The 19937-nt window shown below is 39.5% G+C and overlaps 3 protein-coding genes and 1 non-coding gene across 7 annotated transcripts in view; 3 read left to right on the top strand and 1 right to left on the bottom strand.

Annotated features, from left to right (window-relative positions):
* Positions 1–19937, top strand: part of LOC131322163 (uncharacterized) — a 38801-nt gene that overhangs the window by 18328 nt on the left and 536 nt on the right. Inside the window, exon 13 of one of the 3 annotated variants that reach the window (XM_058353397.1) lies at positions 5462–5501. The exons of 1 other annotated variant lie outside the window; for it this stretch is intronic. In XM_058353397.1, coding sequence (XP_058209380.1) covers positions 5462–5486 — 25 coding nt within the window. In that variant the 3' untranslated portion in view covers positions 5487–5501. Of the gene's footprint in view, positions 1–4903; positions 4929–5461; positions 5502–19937 lie in introns of those variants that run through there. One more of the 3 variants, XM_058353399.1, reaches the window with a different exon arrangement.
* LOC131322162 (putative pentatricopeptide repeat-containing protein At3g23330) lies at positions 582–3813 on the top strand. 2 transcript variants are annotated; one of them, XM_058353394.1, is made up of 2 exons: positions 582–3461; positions 3594–3813. In XM_058353394.1, the coding sequence occupies exon 1, from the start codon at positions 664–666 to the stop codon at positions 2815–2817; it is 2154 nt and encodes a 717-aa protein (XP_058209377.1). In that variant the 5' UTR covers positions 582–663; the 3' UTR covers positions 2818–3461; positions 3594–3813. The 2 variants fall into 2 exon arrangements, with proteins under 2 accessions (XP_058209377.1, XP_058209378.1); XM_058353395.1 differs by having other exon boundaries at positions 582–2944; positions 2982–3627.
* On the top strand, positions 3289–3396 carry LOC131324916 (small nucleolar RNA snoR100). The gene has a single exon (XR_009199501.1). It is a non-coding gene; the product is annotated as a small nucleolar RNA snoR100 (small nucleolar RNA).
* Positions 10974–16255, bottom strand: LOC131322158 (disease resistance protein RGA2-like). The gene is made up of 3 exons (XM_058353389.1): positions 12470–16255; positions 12237–12319; positions 10974–12133 (listed from the first exon to the last, which is right to left on the bottom strand). The coding sequence occupies exon 1, from the start codon at positions 16150–16152 to the stop codon at positions 12475–12477; it is 3678 nt and encodes a 1225-aa protein (XP_058209372.1). The 5' UTR covers positions 16153–16255; the 3' UTR covers positions 10974–12133; positions 12237–12319; positions 12470–12474.

The raw sequence follows: 19937 nt of genomic DNA, 5'->3' as shown, positions 1-19937 counted from the left end.
CAATTAAAAATTTTACTTTGATTTATTGGCGATTGATGTCAATACTGTATTTGGGTGCTTATGAAGTGTTTGAAAGACTGTTTTAATTTGTTGGGGGATTAAAGAAATAAAAAACTTGGTTTGATTTGACTGAGATGGGTGTTTTAAAACAATGGTAAGCGCATGCACTTTGGGGGTTGGGGGGATGGGTAGAGGAGTATCTATGTATGTTTGTTGATACTTAACTGTCATTTGAAAGAAAGAAATTAATTGGTTAACGGTTATAGATGAGTAGATCTGTATAGGAGATTTTAAACATTAGGGGATCTCCGTGGAAAACATACATAGATGAAGGGGTTTCCGTGGAGTTTTACTATATAACGTTAACTTTTAGGTATTTTTCTGTTTTTAGTAAATTATTTTGCTGCTTTTGGTCTTTACTTTTAACTTCTCTTGTCGAGACTGGGTATTGATCCAAAAAAATAAAACATTTTAAAGATGCGGATAAATAAATAAAAAAAATTGAAGTTAAAAAACAAGAGCAAAAATTTAGAAAAAAAAAAAAAAAAAACATAATACCGAAAGAAAAATACCAAAAGTATATTATTATTATCGTCCACCTACCAAAAGCTGGACAGACAGGATTCAATTCTCTTCACCAAAAAACAGAGGAGGCAGACCCTGATGAGTTCAATTCAATCTCTCCCCAAAACCGTTCTGAAAAACCCATCCTCCATCAAAACAAAATCCCTAGCCCAACAGCTCCACGCCCAAATCGTCAAAACCAACGCCACCACACACTTGAACCTCAATCACGAATCACTCATTGTGTTCAACACCCTTCACCCTTCTTCACCCCCCTCTCTTGGAGCTTGGAAGTCTATCATCAGGTATTACACTTCCAATGGTCTTTTCCTCCAAACCCTAACCGCTTTTGTTAAAATGTGGGATTCCGGTGTGTACCCAGATCACAATGTATTCCCTTCTGTCATAAAATCATGCACCCATTTGGTGGATTTGAGGTTTGGTGAGTCGGTTCACGGGTGCTCTATCCGTCTTGGTATTGATTTTGATTTGTTCACGGGGAATGCACTCATGAACATGTATTCAAAGTTGGAAACTTTCGGTAGAATTGGTGGGTTGGGTGATGTTGCTGGTCAAGTGTTTGATAAAATGCCTAAACTAGGGAAGATGGTTGGCAATGATGTGCATTTTGAGGTTACTAGCGATGGAAATATGCCATATTTCAGGAGAAATTTGGAAAGAGATTTACCGAGCTGTGAGAGTTTTGGTAGTAATTCAAATGAATTATTGGGCAATGAATTGGAAAAATGTGTTTCGGGTGATGATATTATGGGTTGCTCAAAGAAAATGAACTATGCATTGCCTCCAAGTAACAAACAAACAGCAGGTTTTGATCGTTTAGGGATGAGTTATGAAGTGTCGAGGAGGAACGGAGAAAAGGAGGCTTTACGCTTGGATAGTGTTAGAAAAGTTTTTGAAATGATGCCAAAAAGAGATCTTGTTTCATGGAATACACTGATTGCAGGAAATGCACAAAATGGGTTGTACAAGGAAGCTCTATACATGGTCAGGGAGATGGGTAAAGCCAATTTGCAGCCAGATCCATTCACTTTATCTAGTGTCCTCCCTATCTTTGCAGAATATGTGGGCGTAATGAAGGGAAAGGAAATTCATGGGTATGCCATTAGACATGGGTTGGATACAAATGGATTTATTGGAAGTAGCTTGATTGACATGTATGCAAACTGCACACGGGTGGAAGATTCATGTAAAGTATTTAACCTGTTGCCTCAAGGCGATATTGTCTCTTGGAGTTCTGTTATTGCAGGGTGTGTGCAAAATGGTGCTTTTGATGAAGGCCTGAAATTGTTTCGGAAGATGTTGTTGGCTAAGATTAAACCTGTGAATGTTACCTTTTCAAGCATAATGCCGGCTTGTGCTCACTTGACGACGGTACATCTTGGAAAACAACTCCATGGTTGTATAATTAGAGGTGGATTTGATGACAACGTGTTTATAGCTAGCTCGCTTGTGGACATGTATGCTAGATGTGGAAACATTAAGACCGCGAGGTGGATTTTCAATAACATGGAGCAAATTGATATTGTGTCATGGACAGCAATGATTATGGGATGTGCTTTACATGGGCATGCCGATGAGGCAATCTCCTTGTTCAAGCAGATGGAGATGGGAGGTGTGAAACCTAACTCTGTGGCATTTGTTGCTGTTTTGGCCGCTTGTAGTCATGCCAAACTGGTTGAAGAAGGTTTGCAATATTTCAACAGTATGATCCATGATTATGGTATTTCTCCTGGCTTAGAACACTATGCTTCAGTTGCAGACCTTCTTGGTCGAGCAGGAAAATTGGAGGAAGCCTATGGGTTCATTTCTAGGATGCATACTAAACCGGAAGGGAGTGTTTGGTTGACATTGTTAGCTTCTTGTAGAGTTCACAAAAATACTGAAGTGGCAGAAAAGGTTGCAGAGAAAATATTTACACTTGATCCTAATAACGTGGTAGCTTATGTCCTTCTGTCAAACACATATTCAGCTGCTGGGAGGTGGAAAGAAGCAGAAAAATTGAGAACTATCGTGAGGGATAAGGGTATGAGGAAGAAACCTGCTTGTAGTTGGATTGAAGTTAATAACAAGGTACATGCTTTTGTTGCTGGAGACAAATCCCACCCGTATTATGACAAGATAAATGAGGTAATGACATTTCTTCTAGAGGTAATGGAAAGGGAAGGTTATGTCGTGGACACAAATGAGGTGCTGCATGATGTTGAGGAGGAGCAAAAGAGAGTTATTGCGTAGCCACAGTGAGAGACATTTTTTTGAACAGCACACAGTGAGAGACTTGCTATAGCATTTGGTATCATTTCTACTCCGGTAGGGATTACAATCCTCGTGACAAAGAATCTTCGAGTGTGATGACTGCCACGTAGCAAACAAGTTTATTGCTAAGATTATGGGGAGAGAGATCATTGTGATGGACAGCGGCCGGTTTCACCATTTTAGAGATGGGAAGTGTTCTTGCGGAGATTATTGGTGAGAAGGAACATGGAGACTAATGAAACCTGAAAGCACTAGAAATGGGTTAAATTCAAGAGCATACGGGGAATCTCAGCCAGATTGATGCACTCGTGAATATATGCATCGTCAGAGCCTATGTATTGAGTCCATCCATGAACATAACTGCATTCAAAGGTTGAGGGTAGTTGCTTGGTACTTGTCTTGTTGGAAGCACTTTTATGTTTCTTATCTGGTTTTATTGCTCTGGACTATCAATGAAGGAAGCATCGTAATATGCACAGAAATTGAATTGGGTCTCTAGGCCTGTCCTCTTTGATGCCATTTGACTTTGATTTGGGGGCATGGTTTCACAGCAAAATAGGTATAGTGGGGCCACTATTTCAGTGGTATTCTGAAAGCAGCCACTTTGTGGATATTGCCAAAAGGTTAGGTCTATCTCCAATCTTCCCCCGTCCATACCCCTAATGATTGGGGACTACATGGGTTTTGTTGTTGTTGTATCTAGTTTTATTGCTAAAAAGAGGGAAAGTGACTTTTTCTGCATTTACATGTTTCAGGGAAATCAAGTGTGATGCCGTTAGGGACGAAACCAGGATTTCCTAAACAGGTTGGGGGGGAAGGGTTGTGATCTATGAAAGGGAACCAAATTATATTACAGTTTCCGCCAGAGCTATCCGATGAATGGGAAGCATCATCACCCCACGCCCACGGGCTATTTGTATGTGATCCTAGAGGAAGTTGGTTTTATTAATATTTATATTAGCCATTTGGACATTATGTAGCAAATATAATTGTTATCTTAGTTTCTTCTCGTTAGGGTTAGTCTATGAAGCACCGACGTCTCTAGAGATTGACGTATCGCAGTGTCTAAACACGGACACGTGTTTGACATGCCACATGATGTGTCCAATAATTTATTTTAAATTTTTTAGGGGGACATGGGGGACACCGATAAGGACACGGTGGGGTCAAATTGTAATTTTTTACAAAAATTTTGGGGGCCAAATTGTGATTTTTTAGAAAATTTCGCGGGTCAAATTGTAATTTTTGTTTTCAATTGGGTTGTATTGAACTTTTTTTTTTTTGGGGTAAATGATGCATTTTATAACCAACCATCCAAAAACTACAAGGATAACCCCACTACACAGGAAAAAACTGTACAAAGAAAAACCTATTACAAACTACAAAAGAATCAAACCACTCTTAACAAGTGGTAATACCTAGAATTCGAGGAGAGATATTCCAAAGATGACAAAATCTTTGGTTTTCCGTTGAATTAGGAATATGTTTCCAAGAGCTGACCCGAAGTCTCAAATTGTCTTCTATGCGAGCAAAAATCACATCGGAATTCATTGGCCTTCCCCCAAACACCCTAGAGTTTCTCTCAAGCCAAATATAATACACCCTTGCAGCTAAAGACAGCTTGAAGAGGAGTGCTATTACCTTTACAGTAACCCATAGCCCATATAAGTTCGTCTCCCAATTTCCTAGCCTTCTGTGAACTTCAAATTGGCTTAGAACTGAACGCCAAACCTGTCTTGAGAAATTACATTGAAAGAATAAATGATTGGCTGATTCATCATGCTAAGAACAAAGACTACAGAGGGGGTCAATAGGCGGTCCCCACCTTCTAAGTCTATCTTTAGTGGCAAGCTTTCTCAAGCAAGCAATCCACAAAATAAATGCCCACTTGGGGACGTTTTTGGAGAACCAAACAAGTGAAGACCAACACACCTTGGGTCTCCTATTTCTCTGAGTTTCCCAAGTGTGCTTAGATGAATAACTGCCAATACGGGAGATGATCCAAGTAATCACATCCTCCCTATCGTCATGTGGGATGAAAGAGTCAGGAATAGAATTTTGAATCTGCTGAATAATCCTATTACGAGGTCTAGGCCAATGCCAAGCACCGTTAGCAATAATAGAGCTGACTTTATCATAAAGAGAAAGGCCCAGCCTGGATAAAGTTCTGTCATCAAAGAGTTTGTAAAGAGGGCCATTTGGATGCCAATTGTCCAACCACAAGAAAGTGGCCTTCCCATTGCCTATTGTGTGCTTTACAAATTTATGCCCCAAATCTCTTAACTTCATGAGCTTTCTAACTGTCCAAGAACAGTCATAAGGAATGGGCATGTACCAGAAGTTGCCGCCTTTTATAATATAGGTATGAACCCATTGAACCCACAGAGTGTTCTCCTTTTACTTAGAGCCCAAAGGTGCCTCATCATGGATGCTTTATTCCACAATTTCAAGGATTTGAAACCCAAACCACCTTCAGATTTTGGAGAACAAACATCCAGCCACTGCACTTTAGCCCCTGTCTTCTTTAGATTAAGCCCAGACCAAAGAAATGCTCTAAGCATTGCTTCCACCTCTTCCTCAATTTTCTGTGGTAGGACAAACAATGAGCACCAATATGTTTGCATGCTGAAAAGATGAGACTGGATTAGCAAAGCTCTGCCCCCAAAAGAAAGAGATCTATTTGTCCAGCTTTCTATTCTTTGCTTGGTGTTCTCCTTTAATTGCACAGAGTCTTCATACTTCAATCTAGTAGAAATAAGAGGCACTCCAAGATACTTCACAGGCAATAAGCCCTCTGGGATGGGAAGTAATCGAAGAATGTCATCCTTAACCTCATTACTAACACCAGAAAAGAATATAAGACTCTTCTGTAAATTTGGCTTCAACCCAGAAGAATGAAAAAACTCATCCAAGACTTCCTTGATAATACCAATAGAGGAGCAATCAGCTCCAGACAAGAGAAATAAGTCGTCAGCAAATGCCAAGTAGGAAATGGAGAGTTCACTACATTTGGGATGGAATGTAAACTGCCCCTGAGAAATTTTCCTTTGCAAGATAGCATACAAGCCTTCCATAACCAACAAAAAAAGATAAAGGAGAAATAGGGTCTCCTTGCCTTAGCCCCTTTTCCCCTTTGAAGAAGCCCTCAAGTTCCCCATTAATAACCACTGAATACATAGCAGTAGAGATGCATATCCTAATCCAGGAAATAAACTGAGCAGGAAACTCCATTGCTACCATAACTTCAAACAAAAATTCCCAGTCTACTGAATCATAGGTTTTCATTAAGTCTATCTTTATTGCACATCTAGGAAGACCACAATCTCTTTGATAATTTCTAACAAGCTCTTGCATTAGTAAAATGTTGTCTGATATTGATCTGCCCTTAACAAAAGCAGCCTGAGCTTTGTTGATAATAAGAGGTAGAATGGGCTGAAGTCTGTTAGCTAAGATCTTAGTGATAGTCTTATACAGGACATTGCAACAAGCAATAGGTCTGTAGTCTTTCATTGTAATGGGGGCAGCTGGTCTCAGGAATTAACGCAAGGGCAGTGGCATTGACATCTTTAAGAAGATAACCTGATCGAAAAAAATGAATGACAGAATCAGTTACCTCTTGGCCAACCAAACTCCAATTCCTTTGAAAGAAACTGGCATTGAATCCATCCGGACCATGTGATTTATCACCGTTAATAGAAAAAATAGCCACTTTCACTTCTTCAGGAGTTACAGGCAATACTAGCTGATCTTGGAAGGATGGAGGAACAGTATTGGTGAAGACTAATCTCTCCCCTTGCATCTTGTGATCAAAGCTAGTACCCAACAACTTCTGATAGAACCCCAAAATTGCTCGTTTAACATCATTAGGATCCTCCAATCTAGTACCAGCCTCATTGCAGATTGATAAAATTTTGTTCCTCATTCTGTGACTAGCAACTTTTTTGTGAAAAAAACTTGTGTTATTATCACCCAACTCAAGCCACGTCACTCTAGATTTCTGTCTGCACCAGGCCTCTTCAGCTACACTAAGCTCATTGAAATTAAGCAAGCATAACCTTTCATAAGCTAAAAGAATTGGATCTCCTGAGGAATTAGCAATACGAGTTTGAATAGTGAGGAGCTCATCCCTAGCATGCAAGACCCTTTTTTGAATGTCTCCATAAAATTCCTTATTGAAAGATCTCAAACAAGGTTTTAGTCTACGCAACTTTTTATAAAGCATCAGCATGGGTGATCGAAGTTTTTCGACAGGTTGCTCCCAAGAATGATGGAGAAGGGGAACAAATCCCTTATGATTCATCCAGAAATTAAAGAATTTGAATGGTTTCCTCCCACCTCGGTAAGGGAGAACTGAAACAACCAAAGGGCTATGATCAGATATACCTGGAACAAGGAAAGCAGCCTCAGATTCTGTGTACAAATCTTTCCAGTGAGAATTGACAAGAGCCTTATCCAGTCTACTACTGCAATGATCGTGACCTGTTCTCTTGTTTGACCATGTTAACCAAAGTCCTTTAGAGTTAAGATCTTCCATTTCGATGTCCTCAAGGCAACTGTTGAAGTCAGAAGCTGCACTTGCATCAAAGTGACTGGGATCAGATTTTTCAGTTTGTCTTCGGACAGTATTGAAATCACCAACTAGGATCCAAGGATTGGAGCCTACTAAACCAAAACAGCTCCTCAAATCAATCCAGAGCTGCTTCCTAGAACTGACTTGATTAGAACCATAGACAACTGAGACAAAAAAAGACTTCATATCTATATCAACAGAGAGGAGGATCATTTGATCTGATGTAAACAACTTACTTACCACAGCACCTTGCTTCCTCCAAGCTACAACAATCCTAGCGACAGACCCTATATTCCCATTGTGAACATAATCCCAACCATCAGGAATACAATGCTTCATAGAGAGATCCATATTTTCCTTTCTAATTTTTGACTCAACAATCCCTATAAGAGATAAACTATTTGCATGAATAAATTTTCTAATTTCAGCCTGCTTAATGGGGTTATTCAAGCCCCTAACATTCCAAGAAGCCAGCTTGATCATCGTTTCTTAGGTTTCCTGCCCCTCTTCCTTGCCCCAGGGTTATTCCCCCCACTAGCCTTCGTCAAAGAGCCCATAACATTTAAGGCTTTGAACACTGCTTCAGGGTCCTTTATACCAACACCAAGACCATCTGGGAGGAAATCAAAGTCAACAGGGACTGCAGTACCCTTACCAAATCTGCTCGAGCCCAAGGCCTTAGGAGTTTGTTCATCAACAATAGAAGGAGGGGCAGGAGATTGCCCTTCATAGCTGCTTGTGTTGGTAACCAGATTACCTCCTCTACCTGAAGAGGAACTTTCAAGATCAGCAGGCAGCCCTTGCTCTGTGCTATCAACTTCAGAAACCAGAACCTCCATGTTTTGCAAGGTCAAAAATTGGTTAGCACAGGGAACATCCACCTCAGGCACCTTAGAAGCAACCGGAACCCCTGAACTTTCAGGAACAACACTAATACCAACCTCAGGCCTTCCACTCTTCACAACCCAGACTTTGGGCTTCATTGGAACCTGAACTCGAACCACAGTATCTACCTGCAATGGATCCTTAACTTGCTGACTACAATCGGTGTGGCCAAAGACTTTGCAAGATACACATTTCAACGGTCTCCAAGGATATTTAACATTAATCTTGACAAACATTAATCTTGTTTTGTTTGAATGGTATTGGAACTATGGATGTTCCGTTTTGTCCACATTTTGCCATTTAAACTTGGAAAAAAATTTTAAAAATGTACACGTGGCGTGTCCCCCGCCGTGTCCGTGTTTGTATCGGTGTCCATGCATCATAGGGGTTAGTCTAGAATACCAAGTGTTGCTCTAGATCGCTCGAGCCTCCAATTGTATCAATGTCTGAATTTCTTTAGGTTAGTTTCATCTCTATCATCATGTTGTTTGGAGGAATCATTTTTTTTTATCTAAATCATAAATGAAATTGAAAATTGTTTTGAATGCCTATAAAATCACAAGATGTGGATTTTAGGGTTCTTTAGGTGCAGATTCCTACGGTTCTATGTTGTTATCCAATCATTCTCCTTTAATAGTCCTGCGTCATAAGCTTAACTTTGTGGTGTAATTGGAACCTCGGTCTTTCACTCGTGTAGTCATGTACTCCTTGAGGGACTTGGGTTTATATAGCTGCTCTTTTTTTAATGATATTGTGGCCTTTGCTAGATTTGCTCCTAATGAATGAAGTGAAAAAAAGGTAGAAGAATTGTCATCGTTTATTTATACTTTTATACTCGTGTGACTTTTCATGCACTTTCCTCCATTTATAATTTCCTCTTCGAGGACTGGAAGCCTTTTCAATGTATGCTATAGAGACGTCACCAAGTGATCATTTTCAGATGGGATTGGATTCAAGGAGGAAAAGTGGGAGTAGCACATGCACCTTCTTAGCCAGCCCCATTACGTGGCGATCAAGCATCCGTTATCAAGTGCTGGCATTGGTTATGCTTAGAAAAGCAGCCTGAGATAACACTAGCTGAACACCCCTTGCTCTATTTTTGTACCTGTTGATTAGTATCTTTGATAGTAACAGGGCTGTGTTCGCACAGAAAGCTGTGCTTGTCTTGGCCTAGAGAGAGAGAGAGAGAGATGGTAATAGATACCGTCATAAACCTGTACACTCATGAATCTGTCCCTGATATAGTTTCAGAAAATGTTCATTTGCGTCACTGCATGAAAAACTCTCAGTTCGGATACCGTCATAAACCTATTCACTCATGAATCCGTCCCTGATATAGTTTCAGAAAATGTTCATTTGAGTCACTGCAAGAAAAACTCAGTTCACACCTGCACACCTCACCGATACAGATATGTAATCATTTTATTTTACTTCGTTTCTTTAAAAGCGGTTTTACAATTTGGCCAAAATATTCATCTATAGTTTTAGGTAAACTAATACTGTTGGAAATTGAATTATTCTATCCATTTTTTGTTTAACTACCTAACTACATTTTCATTCACACCATTTGTTTTTTGTCAAACTGATGACTCTATTCCAGTCCACCAATTGAAATTGCCAATGCCCAAAGGCGTCGTACCTAAAAGTCAGATGCAGAAACATACGATCTAAAGACTATTGACATGATACAACACTGGGGACGAAGATTGTGGCTAGTTCTCCTTTTGAGATATGTCATCATTAGTGAATGAGACTCTAAAAGCCGAAGATTGTGACTAGTTCTCCTTTTGAGATATGCCATTAGTCGTTGAGACTCTAAAAGCCAAAGAACACCTTAAAGTTTCGATTGTAAGAGGCACAACAGCGTTCCAAATTTATGAAGAAGAAAACTACACAAATTTGGAACATCAATAAATTTGTCAGAGGAGGACGTTTATAAAAGAATTCCCTAGTGCAGGTTATTTAAATTTGGAACTTGACTGATTCTATCCATTTTTTTGTTTAATCTACCTAACTACGTTTTCATTCACACCAAATTTGTGGGTTTTTTTTTTTTAACTAACGACTCTCTTTCCGGTTTCGTTGTTCCTCCATACCTGAAAAAGTCTCTTCCTGGTTTTTGGTATTCATGGTATTCCTTAAACTTTTGAATCTCTTTCTGGTATTGGCTTCACTTCAGGAAAGCCCCAAAAGTTGATCCTCAATTTTTGAGAAAAAAAAAAGGAAAAGGCAAAAACTATTCTTGTTGTCCAACACGAATCCAGCAATTGAATAGCCAATGCCTAGAGGTGTCGTAGCGAAAAGAGAAACGTAGAAACAAACGATCGACAGGATACAGCATTGAAGATGAAGATTGTGGTTAGTTCTCCTTCTGACAGATGTCATTAGTCAATGAGACTCTAAAATCCAAAGACACATTAAAACTTCGATTGAAAGAGGCACAACAGCGTTCCAAATTTATGAAGAAGAAAACAATGCAAATTTGGATCCTCAGTAAATTTGTTAGAGAACTTGTAAAAGAATTCCCTAAAATAGTGAAGTGACCACATCCATTTATTAGAAACAGGTGTCAAAGAAAAATTGCAAAGAATGCTGAAAAAGACGCCAATACAATGGTTTCTTCGTCATTCTTAATGAAAAAGCCAAAATTCTATGAAATCGGAATATCGTGAGAGAGCCATAAAAGCAATGGAAATGGTCCGATATCGATCAATACAAGCGATACAATTAACCCTTTTTTACCCAAAAAGGAATGGAACAGGGACTTTCGAGGAGAATGACAATTTCCCGAAAAGGAATTTGAGAATGCTAAATACAGAGAAATTCTGCCTAAAAGCGAATGAAACCGGTGCATGTACAAGATCACTACCACGTTAATGGTTTCTGATCGAAAACAAGATGCTATGATGTACAGATGACTCAACTCTATTTCTCAAGAACTATGGTTCTATTCCCCTGATAAATTCCTTGATTCTTGCAAGATGACTTAGAAGATGGGTGGATTGCTCTGCAACTGTATTCTGCAATCCTGCTTGGCACCAAAATATCACGCTATTGGGAAACATTCTGGCAGACACCAATAGGTTATCGAGCCTACAGATAACATCAAATGTAAATAAGAATTCAAGGAAAACTATTGCCTGCTAATGCAATATTTGCTTGCTTCTTTAGTGGGAGGTCAGACATTGGAGTCTTGGACCGAAATCTTCACCTTAAGCTACCTTTACAAAAATCCTTTCCGATAACCTTCCAGCAGAGAAAAACAACTGCGGAAATTGCAACTTATCAAAAAAAAAAACTGCTGACGTTGCAAGATTATTATCTCTGGACAAACAGTTAAGCAGCTAGGAAAAACTACTGAACAATTTGAACCAATCCGGCACAAATTTCACTGCTAAAGACAAAACTTTGTGCAAAAAAGTTTTTGAATGAGACTTTTGAGAACAAAACCTAAATGATGCCTTGAATTTCCACATATCTAGCATATGGCATTCCAACTTCCAAGCATTCTGCAAAACAGAAAGAATGCTTAAGAAATTTTTTGAACAAGAAACAAACAAAGAGCACATTTAGTTTGTTGCCTAATCTTAGAGATTCTCCAAGAAGGTACGATTGCAATGTTAATTTTACACTTGCCATCGTCCCTTGGACCTCTTGCTTTTCAGTTTGTGCACTGAGCACTATTTGAATGGAAGACATGTTCTCGAGTCCAGTTCAATTCAAGGATTTAAATGATAAGCAGACTACCGTTCACATACCTTTTTCTTCAATGGCGTTATTTCACGTGGTGTCATCACCGCTGTTCTTCCATTGTCACCGGACGTCCCATAAACCAAACAGCTGGATTTGAACTATCAATAAGTTCATTGAGCAAATTATTCGCATTGGCCAGAGATGTTAATAAAACTGCAAACTAAAGAAAAAGCAGAAAGCAAGGAATTACATGGTTGGCAGGGGACTTTCAATGGTTTATATTGATGGAATAGAATTGCAGAGGGAACCGTTAAATGTGGTCTGGCTAATAACCTGAAAACCCAACACATCATGCCCAAAAATTTAGGTTAGATAACGCTTCTCTGTATTTTCCACATGCACCAGAATCACACAGATAGAAACACAAGAGAGAGAGAGAGAGAGAGAGAGAGAGAGAGAGAGAGAGAGAGAGAGAGAGGTTACCGTAGCTAGTCTACTTTGAGCGATGGAATACTAGCAATTTTGCAATACTCTTCTCCCCCTTCTTTGCATCTTTCCTTTAGGAGGGGACAACCGAATATAGTCAGAGATTTTAAATTCTTGAGAAGCCGAAATTTTCCCAGTGAGGGCAAACTCTTCAGTTTACTGCACCACTGGAGAGTCAATGATTGAAGAGATGAAAAGTTACCCAACCACTCTGGTAGAGCTTTCAACCCATCGAAACCACAAATTCGCAGCTTTCTTAAGGAAGTGAGGTGCTGAAGATGATCGGGAAGGAACTTGAGCTTTCGCCATCCCCATATCTCCAGAGATTCTAGGAACATGAATGGGTAATGTTGCGGGTTTTGAGCTTTGGCTATCTCAACCTCTGGCCAGGGGAAATAATCTAGCTGCTCTGAGAAGTAACCAATATCCAACTTTCGAAGGCTGGTCAAACAGAACTGCCCCTCACCCCAACACCTCTCCCACCGTGAGTTACAGTTTTTCAAGTCCAGCTCCTCAAGGGACGTGAGGTTGTGCAATTCATCAGGGCTGGCCTCCATTAAATTGTGACACGCATACATATCCAATCTTACGAGGGTCGGTTGTAGCAACCCCTTTGGCAAGTATCTCAACTTTGAGCACGACCTAATTGAAAGCTCTTGAAGGGACGTTAGGCAGCTGTTGAATTCCGCTCCTGTTTCTTCTTCGCCTATGTACATCAGATTGGGGCACCGTGTTATTTTTAAAAGCTCAAGGGAAGCTAGGTTTAGTAGTTGTTTTGGTAAACAACACAACTCCTTCAATTCCGCTATTACCAGATGTCTTAGGAACTTGCTGCTCTTTCCCAGCAAATGTTCAATTAGAGTTCCAATATTTTTCGCATCCCGATCTACCACTATGGTCGAACCGGGTCTATACTTATAGACCCTTGCCCTTAAATCTGAAAACCCCTCGTCCGAAACAATATGTAAATCTTGAATGCATAACAAATGACCTGGAATGGTAATCAAGTTAGGGCATTCAGAGATATACAAATCCTCGAGACGAGGGAAGAACTCCATCATACTCGTGGTTGCAAGAGACAATGACGATACATCCGACCACTCTTTTAGCTTCTGCATACCACGAATAGTGAGTTTCCTCAATGCCGGAAATACTACTTGTGTTGGTGCAGCCACAGTAGTACTTCTACCAGCAACAGTTCGTTCATCAAATCCATAGAAATCAGGACCAATGATTTCCACATTATCCAATTCTACCATTTCAACAACTTCAAGGTGCGGAAGGTGTCCAAGTATTGGGATATCTTCACAAACTTTGCAGCCAATTAGTTCAATCTTCACCAAATTTTGAAGCGACTGATCATCTCTACTCCTCATCCATGATGCCAATCTTCGCCCTCCGAAATCTTTAACCATTAAACGCCTAAGATTCTTGTGAGGTTTAAGTCCTTCCAAGACATCATTGTACTCAATGTTCGAGTTTTCATAGTCCGTATCCCAATGAAATCTCAACTCTGTAATTTTTGTTTTTCCGGACATGTTGGCTCTATTTGCTTCTTCCTGGTCTTTCACGTGCTGGAGATCGTAAACAATTAATCTACCTCTTAGGTTGCTTAAACTTCCCAGCTCTTCAATTTTATGGCCTTGATCCTTACCCACAAAAAAGAATGGTAATGTTTGCAAAGAAGTCAAATGCCCTATCATGGTTGGAATCATTTTGCTACTATTTTCTGTATCTTCCACACAAATATGTCTCAAGCTAACCAACTTATGGAACTCTGTCTGAATCTCTTCTAAAATATTTGAAAACGGTGGCAACCTCAGTGTTTCCAAATTGTAGAGCTGGGTGATAGAATTGGGCACTTTTTCAAAAGAAGACTTCGAGAGGTCAAGATATTTTAGATGTATGAACTTGCATATAGAACTCGACAACTCTTTCCCATCATATTCTACTATACTCAAGGCACGGATAGATTTGACATGTTCAATATTTTGGGGGAGATTTCCAGTTAAAAATACTGACCTTAGCTTCCCAACAGTTCTGTCTGAAAATTCTAACCTTGTTTCTTCGTTGAGACACAATGACAAGTGTTGAACCTCGGGATGGTCTTTAACCTTACTAGCTTCCAAAGTCAAACAACTACCCTCTGAGACATCAAGAGCAAGATCATGTACGAGATCATGCATCTTGCAAGCAATAATATCGTTATTCTCATCCAAGACAGCATCTTGTAATAGTGAATTGCGCAACAAGATATCAAAATATTCATTGCCTACATCTTCCATTTCCATATTTTTCCCTGGAAGAGACTGAAGATAACCTAGACTCATCCAAAGCTGAATCAGGACATCCTTTATCAGTAATTGGTCCTTTGGAAAAATTGAACAATAAGCAAAACATTGTTTCAAACTTGGGAAGGGTAGGTGATGGAAACTAAGCCTTAACGCTGGAAGAATTTCACCCTTAACTCTCCATAATTCACTCTCCTCAATGGACTCCCACTCTGATAGAAGTTTCTTGTCGTACAATAAGCCTCCTAATGACTTTATCGCCAATGGCACACCCTTACACTTTTCTACCATTCTTCTACCAATTTCTTCTAGAGTTTGAATTTCTCTTGGTTCTCTATTTGCAAATGCTCTTTCCCTAAACATGGTCCAACTATCTTTATCTGACAGTTTATGCAAAGGATGGGTAAGAGATTGGGGCACCCTCATTGCGTTTACCACCTCCTCAGTACGAGTTGTAACTATAATTTTGCCCCCGTTGGTGCCCTCTATACCTTTCAAAGAACTTATCAATTGTTCCCATATTTGTGTATTCGTATTCCAAACATCGTCTAACACGAGTAAGTATCTCTTTCCTTTCAGTTTTTCTCCAAGCTTTTCTACTATTGCTCCAATATTTGACATCTTGGATTCCCCCTTAAAAAGACATTCCACCATCTCATTCAATAACCTTTCAACCCTGAAATCATCAGAGACACAAATCCACATTTTGTAACCGCTAAAATGCCCCACAACCTCCTTATCATGGTAAACTAACTGGGCCAGTGTTGTTTTCCCAAGCCCAGGCATTCCTACAATAGCAATGACAGATAAATCATCTTTAGAGCCAAGTAACATGTTTCTTACTACTACGACATCATGATCCCTCCCCACACAACGTGATTTGTCTACAAAAGGTGTAGTTGGCCTATGCTCACTAGGCGGAACAAAAGCACCGGTGAGCTGGTCCGCAGGTGTAAGACCCATATCACGTGCTTCTTTACTAATCTCGTCCAATAATCCATTGATATTGTTCACCCTATTAGCCATCTTGATACGAAATGCCAACGGATTAGAGGGCGAGAAGAAGTTGCGTACCTTGTGCCTCATCCGGTTTCCTACCTCCAACTTCTTTCGAAGAGCTTCATATGCAAACTCACCCAGCACATTCTCCGCATCGCAGGTCACCGACTTGAGACTCTTTAGCCACTTTTTCAGGGCTTCTGATGGTATTTTCCCTTTCTCAGCATCACGCAGTAGAGCTTCGATGTTCTCCAATCTTCTTTGGAGCTTTCGGAGGTCTTGTTTGAAAGTCCATGCCAGGTTAATCTGCTGGGTTACAAGTGGAATCAAGGCATCCAGGATTGTCTGAGCAGCAGGGATCAGGATGGCAGCTGCAAGACTCTCAGCCATGTTTTTCCGTCTAAAAACTGAATTTGGGGCTAAACAGAAATGAAATGGTGGAAGACAAGAGAAGAGAAGGGTGTAGTGCTTACCAGTTACCACAGAATGAGAAAGAGGACACTACTACAAATACATGTGGTCCTGCTTGTAGTAGCTGGCAACGACCAAGACCTCAATCACATTATGAATAGGGAAAATTTCAAAATACCTCTCAAATTTTGCATTCAATATCTAATAGATTTTTAAACTTTAACAAACTTCAATTTTATTCTCAAACTACACTTCCGTTATTCAATTAACCTCTGTCATCCACTCCTGTTAAATTGAAAACAGAAAATGATGACATGAACATTAATGGTGATACCCGACTTTTAAAAAACGGAAAATGGTCACATGGCATGAGCCGAATCTAAGGCTACAAGAACCATCTCGACACTCACGTGGACAACAACTCTTGTATTGAAAGTTTTGGCATAGCCAAGGAGATCAGCCGCACTGTGGCGGCGGCCGGAGCTGCCAAAGGTGGAGCCTCCGATCTTGGTACCCAATAAATGGTCCAAACTAAACCAATTATAAGGATCCACACTAGATTCAACATCCCATCTCTTAGGGGTCAACTGTCAGCTCTTGAAATCAGGGTGAAACACAATTGAAATCAGATTTTAGGGTTTAGTTTAGAGGTATCATAAACCGAACAAGAAGAAATGAGGAAAAGAATTCTGATGGTGGAATATGAAGTTACTAGTTAAACTTTGTTGGGGTACAAGTGAAAAGTGTGGGGTGTGAGACTCACTGTTGTAGGGGTGTAAACGAGTCGAGCCTAACCGAGCTTCGGCTTGTTTATTTAACGAGTCAAAAGCTCGAGCTTGAGTTTTAACGAGCCGATCTTAGTTATTTACTAAACAAGTCTCTTTAATTGAGTTGAGTCTCTCTCAACGAGCCGAGCTCTACTTGGCTCGTTTAGTAAACAAGCCGAATACTGGAGCTCGAGTTCAGCTCGTTTACTAAACGAACCGAGTCGAACCGAGCCTTAACGAGCCGAGTTCGCGAGCTGCTCGATTCATTTACAACCCTAACACTCACTCAAAGGTGTAATTTCCTATCCAAATATGTCATCTAACAGTTCTCCTTCACCTTTAATGTTCATGTCTCCATTTTCCGCTTTCAATTTGATAGAAGTGGACGGCTGGGAATTAATTGAATAACGGAAGCGTGGTTTGGGAGTAAAATTAAAGTTTGTTAAAGTTTGAGAGTATATCAAACATTGAGTGTAAAGTTTGGGCGGCATCTTGAAATTTTCCAATTCTAATCTTAATGTGATTATTGAGGTCTTGGTCGTTGCCAACTACTACAGAGACTTTGACTACTTTGACTACGCGGTATTTTTAGTAGTCAAAAAAATGCTTTTTTAAAGTTTAATTAGTCACCCATTTGAACAAGATGCAGAAGGGGGCTTAACTAGTCACATTTTTTATTTTCCAAACTCCAACAATTACTGCTATATTTTACCTATCATCTATTATATATTAAAGAGAAAAACTTATTACGAAGGCTTCGTAAATTAAGTTTTACGAAGTTCAATATCGTGTGTTCAAAAGTGTTTTGAACGATCTGAATTAAAAACGAATTATTATCGGTTAGAAATATTTATTGCCGGTTAAAATTTAAAAACATATCTCAACCGTTGTTTCATCTGTGAATAAGTTATTCTCTATCATTACAAAAAAAGAAGAAGTTATTCTCTATATTAAACTATGTATTGTTTTTGTTTCTTTTTTTTCTTTTGCATTTTCTCGTTCTTACTTTTTATTTTTCTTCGAAGAAAGTAATAGAAAAACAATGCCTTGCGAATAGTAACTACGCATATTATTTGGAGAGGTACTGTATTTTATCTAGCCTCTATTGATGTTGTTGGAGAACATGCATTTTGGCTAGGTAAAATAGCTACAACTAGATTTATCAACTCTGTTGTATTATTCTTCGGAAAGAAACTTTTTTTTTGAAAGGCAAAAAATTTTCATTAATCTCTATAATGAAGAGAAGTGGAGGAAAAGAATAGAAAAAGCATAAGGAGATTCTGGAGTTCTACCTCATACTGGCGTACTGGAGCTTTAAACAGGAAACTATTGTAACGGAATCTAGATTTTATGCTTTAGGTCTGGAAGCCACGTGTCCCAGTTATTGTGGAGTCATACAAGGCCTTTTACTTTTTTATTTTTTCGATCTTTCTGTTTTATAATCTTATTTTTGAAAAAAAATTCCTCATCTTGATATAAAATTTTCTTTATAAAATCCCTTTTCTGCCACCTATTGCAAAAGCTGTCTTTGCTAAAATGATATTGCATCATGGCAAGTCTTCCTCAACCACCTTTCGTAGCTTTTATTGCACTGCTTTTTCTGTGAATAAAATGCTGAGAAAGAGCGAGGCGTTTCCATACTTGTCATTAATTGTAAGCCTCTATATGATGTCTTAAAATGTTTTTGAAATCATGCCAAAGAGACATCTTGTTTCATGGAACACATTGATTGCAGGAAATTCACATAATGGTGTAGTCGTACACGTGACTTCTCAGCCAGCGCCAATGCGTGGCGATCAAGCATCCGCCGTTGAGTGCTGGCTTTGGTTATGCTTAGAAAAGCAGCCTGAGGTGAGATAACGGTAGATGAACACCCCTTAGCTCTATTTTGTACCTTTTGCTTAGTACTCCATCTTGGATTGTAACAGGGCTGTATTTCGCTCAGAAATTCTTACTGTCTTGGCCCAAAGAGAGTGATGGTAATGGATATATACCGTTATAAACCTACGAGATATCAGTTCATGCACTCATGAGTCTGTCTCTAAAATGGATGAGATGCCCTATTCCAAATAGAAAAAACCAACTAGATAGATTGCGATCCAGCGTCGGTTTTTCTCCAAATCTTATTTGAAATCTGGATATTGGCAAATCAATTGAAGAAAAAGATAGGTATAAAACAACATTGTTGTTCCTTTTGGGCATGTCATTATGAATGGAATGTTATGCCCTTTTGTTTGAAAAAATGCCCCTTCAAAATTTCAAAATATATCATTAAATGAAATACTCTATTTTCTCCATATTCTGTCAATCATACAAATTTCTAGGTTGGTGTCAATTCGGATTTGAACATGGGCAATGCATTCATGGCCATGTACTTGAAGTTGGGAAGTTTGGGTGGAAATGGTGGGTTGAGTGGTTTTGCTGGTCAATTGTTTCATTAAATATATGACTGAACTAACAAAAACTGTTCAATGTAGGAATTGTTTGCTGGATGATAACGAAATTGTTGGCAATGACATGCGTTACGAGGTTACAACTGATGGAATTTGGTAGGAATTCGGAGAGAGAAGCACCTAGTGGTGAGAGTTATGGTAGTACTAGTTGGAAGAACTTATTGATCCATAAATTCGAAAAACGCAACGCGGGTGGTGACCTTATGGGTTACTCAAAGAAAATGATCTATGTTCCGCGTCATCACGTCAAAGTAACTCACAAGCAGAGGATTTTGGTTATTCAGGAGGGATGAGTAGTGAAGTATCGAGAAGGAATGGAGAAAACGGGGCTTTGCACATTGGATATTAGAAAAGTTTTTGAAATCATGCCAAAGAGACATCTTGTTTCGTGGAACACATTGATTGCAGGAAATTCACGTAATGGGGTACGTAGTAGTTCACGCGCCTTCTCCGCCAGCGCCATTGCGTGGCGATCAAGCATCTGCCGTAAAGTGCTGGCTTTGGTTATGCTTAGAAAAGCAGCCTGAGATAACACCCCTTGGCT

This window comes from Rhododendron vialii, chromosome 4a (assembly GCF_030253575.1).
Source record: "Rhododendron vialii isolate Sample 1 chromosome 4a, ASM3025357v1".
NCBI lineage: Eukaryota > Viridiplantae > Streptophyta > Magnoliopsida > Ericales > Ericaceae > Rhododendron > Rhododendron vialii.
Note: the sequence above shows the minus strand (reverse complement) of the source record. Positions and strands in the feature narration are given on the sequence as shown.